Genomic DNA, 5,098 nt, shown 5'->3' with positions numbered 1-5,098 from the left:
GAGAAGAAGAAGAAGAGGAGGAAGAAGAAGAGTCCTGCAACTATCACTAAGCATTCTCTTCCCTCTCTTTTAATTCTTGTCATGAACTTCTATTTGGATGTTGTTTGTATGTTTTCCATGATGTGTGAGTAGATTTATCATTGTAGGTTAGGGATTAAGGTTGTGTAAGGATCATGTGAGCATAACCTATCTTTGAAACTATGGGTTTTATAATTTGGTTTGAATGAATGAATCTTAATGCTATGAATCTTGTTGGCCACTTGATTTGTTGAACCTAGAATTTAGTTTGCATAGAGATATGGAACTAAGTTTGGAACTCTTTCATTTGAATAGATGAACATTGCATTGAGAAATGAATGAACATCTAGGAATCATGATGGTGGATTTAATGCTCTTAAGAGTTTCAATCTATTTAGAATCGAGAGATCGGTAGTTGAACTTTTAGGAAGTGAGGTGAGACTCGAGAGAGTAATCCTCTATAGCAAGAACTTGAATTTCCCGAATCATAACTCTAGTTACGAAGATATATCCGTAGAAGCGATCCTTACATAACCCGTAATTCCCGACACCTACGATGTTTTATAGAATTGTGCTAAGTCTTTGCTTGTATTTGCTTTAATTCGTGTTTACTTTCAGTTATAATCATCACCATCATCATTATCGTCTCTGACCGAAACCGAGTAATAATCGTAATTGTTGTCGTTAAACCACACGTGTCCTTGTGTTCGACCCTAGGTACTACAATTGATCCGTACACTTGCGGTGATTGTATTTAGGAATTAAAACAAGATTAGATCACATCCTAGATCGACATCACTCGTCGCACCGTCAAACTAGTCAAACTCGTCACACCATCACGAATTTCGCGAATTTATCATTTTCACACTATAAACATGTTAGTAAACAGTCCATGCAATAATTTGTACAAGTAAAAAATAATCGCAACTCTCTAAATTCAATACCTTATTTATTTTACAATGCATGTTCTCCCAAAAGAAACCCCAAAGTTCTAGTACACTTTTTGTAACACATTAGGTTAGGATAGATTATATTTAATATGATTTACGAATAACAAAAACATGTTAGATACACCATAATAAGCCTTATATACCATGCTGAACACCGTCATACTTGTCGCACCGTCAAACTAGTCAAACTCGTCACACCATCACGAATTTCGCGAATTTATCATTTTCACGCTATAAACATGTTAGTAAACAGTCAATATAACAATTTTTACAAGTAAAAAATAATCGCAACTCTCTAAATTCAACACCTTATTTATTTTACAATGCATGTTCTTCCAAAAGAAACCCCAAAGTTCTAGTACACTTTTTGTAACACATTAGGTTAGGGTTGATTATATTATTTTCCAATATGATTTACGAATAACAAAGATACGTTAGATACACCATAATAAGCCCTTATACCACGTTGAACCTTGAAAATTTAATTTACACTACCATTTGACCAGTTTGACTCGTCACACCGTCATACTCGCCGCACCGTCAAACTAGTCAAACTCGTCACACCCTCACGAATTTCGCGAATTTATCATATTTCATAAATTTATCATTTTCACACTATAAACATGTTAATAAAATACCCTATATAACAATTCATTTATATCTATATAATACATGTTTTTCATTTTATTTATTTATGTAATATAGATCAAATATTAAGATAAAAACGAAATAAACCATAAATATCCAAATTAGATATCGGATTTTAAAAGAAAATTTTGTCTATTATCGAGATTTTGTTTAATAGATGAAAATTTTGAAGATTTCACTTATTTTTTGTAATTAATTAACCAAGAAATTATTTGGAAGAGAGAAGATTCGAAGATAGAGAAAGTGTAACTAAAAAAAGCGTAACAGAGGAGAGAGAATGAGAAAAAGAAAAAAGGGAAGAGAGAGAACAACAGTGAAGAAAGAGAAATAAAAAACTCATTTTTATATAATTATATTAAATAAAAAAGTAAAGGGTATTATAGGAAATGCATATTTATAAGGGTAAATATGATGTTGCATTTTTTTTTCTTGAGATGGAGGGTAGAGGTTGAAGTCCAATGTATCATTTAAGGTTATTTTTGCAATTGGCCCTCGCCATGGACGTCAAACGGGAAGCTTGACAGGAGAAGCTGTAAGAGGGCATCCCTAACTTTCAATCGGGGCATTATCAAAAATGCCCTTAAAATGCTACTTGTATTTCACAGAGTATCCATCCCTTAGAAGAAAAAAAAACCCCTTCAGATATACCCTTCACATGTGTACAATTTCCATTATACCCTTATATTATAAAACAAATAAAATTAAAATAAATAAAAATAATAATTTCCCTCCTAAAAAGCAGTGTCAATTTCTCTCTCCTCATTATCAGTTTTCATTCTCTCTCCTCCGGCATTTGCGCTCTCTCTCCTCCGTTTGCTCTCTCTCTCTTCCAATTTGAACTATGTCATCGATTTCTCTCTCCTCATTATCAGTTTTTTCTCTCTCCTCCGACATTTTTCATTCTCTCTCCTCCGGCATTTGCGCTCTGTCTCTCCTCCGTTTGCTCTCTCGTATTTTGCTCTCTCTCCTCCGAATTTCACTCTGTCTCCGCTGCCGCCGATTTGCTCTCTCTCTTTCTCCATCGATTTGCTCTGTATCTCTTCCGATTTGGTTGCTCTCCCTTCAGATTTGGTCTCTATGTTCTCACATTTGCTTCATTTATTTGATTTGTTTGCTTTCTCTTCGATAATTTGCGAAACTGCTTCAAATCTCGTGGAAATAGGTAAGTTTCGACTTAAATACTGTTATTCTGTGGGTTTTTTCTTGTTTTTGAGTTTTTACTGTGTTTTGTGGGGGAAAATCGAGTCACATGAGACATTTGGACATATGAGGCATATGAGTTACATGGGTTACACAATTATATGAGTCACATATATCACATTGGACAGACACATGGGTCACATGGGTCATGGGTCACGGGTCACATGGGTCACATGGATCATGGGTCACATGGGTCACTTGGATCACTTGGGTCACATGGGTCGAATTTATCGAATTAGTGACTTGTCATGGTTATGCAGTGATTAATCATGGATTTTAATATCAATAACAACTTCAAAATCATGTTCGTTTCAATTTTCATATTCATTCTGTTAACGTGTCATTCGGTTTGTAAATTTTTTTTACAGGTATAATGGATGTAATGGAGAGAACTACAATTATTTATTTTCTCTGTGAAGGAGAATGGATTGTGAATAAGAACGGAGAATACGAATGGAACGGGAGAGTTATGGACAACCAAAGATTGTTGTTCTTTTGTCCTCCAACTGAGGTAACATATGAGCAACTTGTCGAAGAGTTATATTCTAAGATGGCAATAGACAAAGATAAAACGAAGATCAAACTAAGCTATTTACCGAATGTAAAAGAAAACAGAAAGCCCACATACCTTTTGAATGACAAGCATGTTCACATTTATCTCCTGGACAGAATAAGTGGAATGAGAGGCATGCTTTATGTGGAGAAAGTACATGTATGTGTCAAAACATGTTAAAGACTATTTGCAAGCCTGTATGAGAACACACGATCTAATTCATAGTTGCAAGCCTGTATGTGAAGCAAGCGATACCATGAAGGGTACATCAAAGTTCCAAACGTTTTAGTGTGAGAACACACGATCCAATTCATAGTTGCAAGCCTGTATGTGAAGCAAGCGATACCATGAAGGGTACATCAAAGCTGGTTAAAGACTATTTGAAGGAAGAATATCCGGGTAAACTCGAGACGCCTACAGCAAGTGAATTAGTAGAACGCGTCAAAAGCAAGTATGGACTTATTGTGTCATATTTGATGGCATTAAGAGGCAAGCATAGTGCAGAAAGTGAGATTCGTGGTGACCCTTATGACCATTACAGTAGACTTCCAAAGTGGTTACACATGTTGATCAAAAGAAATCTCGGGACGCATGCGAGTCTTAGCTTGGACGATGATGGCTGATTTAAATATGTCTTTATCGCTTTGAGTGCAGCTATAAAAGGATGAAAATATTTGCGTAAAGTGGTTGTCATTGACGCAACGTTTCTAACATGGTCGTACAAGGGTGCATTAGTTGTTGCAACTGCACAAGATGGTGATCATCACCAATATCATTTGGCTTGGGATATAATCGATAGAGAAAAGGATGCATCATGGGCATGGTTTATGGAAAGATTGAAAGATGTAATACCAGATGAATCTGATGTCGTTGTGTTATCCGATCGGCATAGAAGCATAATTAAGGTTGTTAGAGAAGTGTACAAGGAAGCTGGCTACGGTTTTTGTGTAAGACACATCGCACAAAATATAAAAGTCAATGTTAATAAAGGCGTGGTAAGAAAGTTTAATAGAGGTGAATCTGTCGCTTCACTATTCTACAAATGCGCAGAAGCTTATACGCTCAACGAGTTTGAAGAGCGGTTTAATGATTTGAAAGTCAGGTATGTTATCTGTGACCCATGTGACCCATGTGACCTACGTGACCAATGTGACCCATGTGCATATGTCGTGCAGGTTTCCCAAATTTGCGGAGTATATGCAGAAAGAAGAACTTGATCCCGAGAAATGGGCAAGGGCAAAATTTACACGTCAAAGGTATAATCTATTGACTACAAATGGGGCCGAATCGATTAACTCCGTATTGAAGAAGGCAAAAAGGTTTCTGTTGCTTGGGTTGCTTGATATTTGTCTTGGAAAGACCGTGGAATGGTTCAATAGGCATAGAATGGAAGCAGGTTCAACTGATGACTCTCATAAGGTGACACCGTTTATTGATAAAGTGCTTCATGAGCGGTACGAGATAGCATGTACATATGAGGTAACTGTGCTGAACAGTTTTACGGACGAGTTTGAGGTGAGAGATAAAATGGGTAGCTAACACTTGGTGAGTCTAGGGGATAGATCATGCAGTTGTAAGATGTTTGACATAGACAAATATCCATGCAGTCACACAATCCCAGCAGTCCACAAGACTGGCAGAGGCAATATTATACCGGACTTATGATCTCCATACTTTCTCCGGGAGACATGGCGGTTGGCTTATCAAGAAACTGTTTATCCGGTTCCTG

The 5,098-nt window shown here is 36.6% G+C and overlaps 1 protein-coding gene across 1 annotated transcript; it reads left to right on the top strand.

The window, feature by feature from the left end:
* The first annotated feature begins 3,716 nt into the window (after positions 1 to 3,716).
* LOC104804656 lies at positions 3,717 to 5,041 on the top strand. The gene is made up of 3 exons (XM_010528997.1): positions 3,717 to 3,876; positions 4,054 to 4,471; positions 4,545 to 5,041. Exons 1-3 carry the CDS (start codon positions 3,717 to 3,719, stop codon positions 4,906 to 4,908), a joined length of 942 nt encoding a protein of 313 aa, XP_010527299.1. The 3' UTR covers positions 4,909 to 5,041.
* The last annotated feature ends 57 nt before the right edge of the window (positions 5,042 to 5,098 follow it).

The sequence above is a fragment of the Tarenaya hassleriana genome, unplaced genomic scaffold (genome assembly GCF_000463585.1).
Source record: "Tarenaya hassleriana unplaced genomic scaffold, ASM46358v1 Cleome90, whole genome shotgun sequence".
In the NCBI taxonomy this organism is placed as follows: domain Eukaryota; kingdom Viridiplantae; phylum Streptophyta; class Magnoliopsida; order Brassicales; family Cleomaceae; genus Tarenaya; species Tarenaya hassleriana.
This window is presented reverse-complemented; position numbering and strand designations above follow the sequence as displayed.

Excerpts from the sequence above, each read along its gene's own strand:
- LOC104804656 (XM_010528997.1), top strand. The coding sequence starts at position 3,717 with ATGAAGGGTACATCAAAGCTGGTTAAAGACTATTTGAAGGAAGAATAT. Across the intron at positions 3,877-4,053 it reads AGGCAAGCATAGTGCAGAAA|TGGTTGTCATTGACGCAACG; the intron begins GTGAGATTCGTG and ends ATTTGCGTAAAG. Across the intron at positions 4,472-4,544 it reads TTTAATGATTTGAAAGTCAG|GTTTCCCAAATTTGCGGAGT; the intron begins GTATGTTATCTG and ends TATGTCGTGCAG.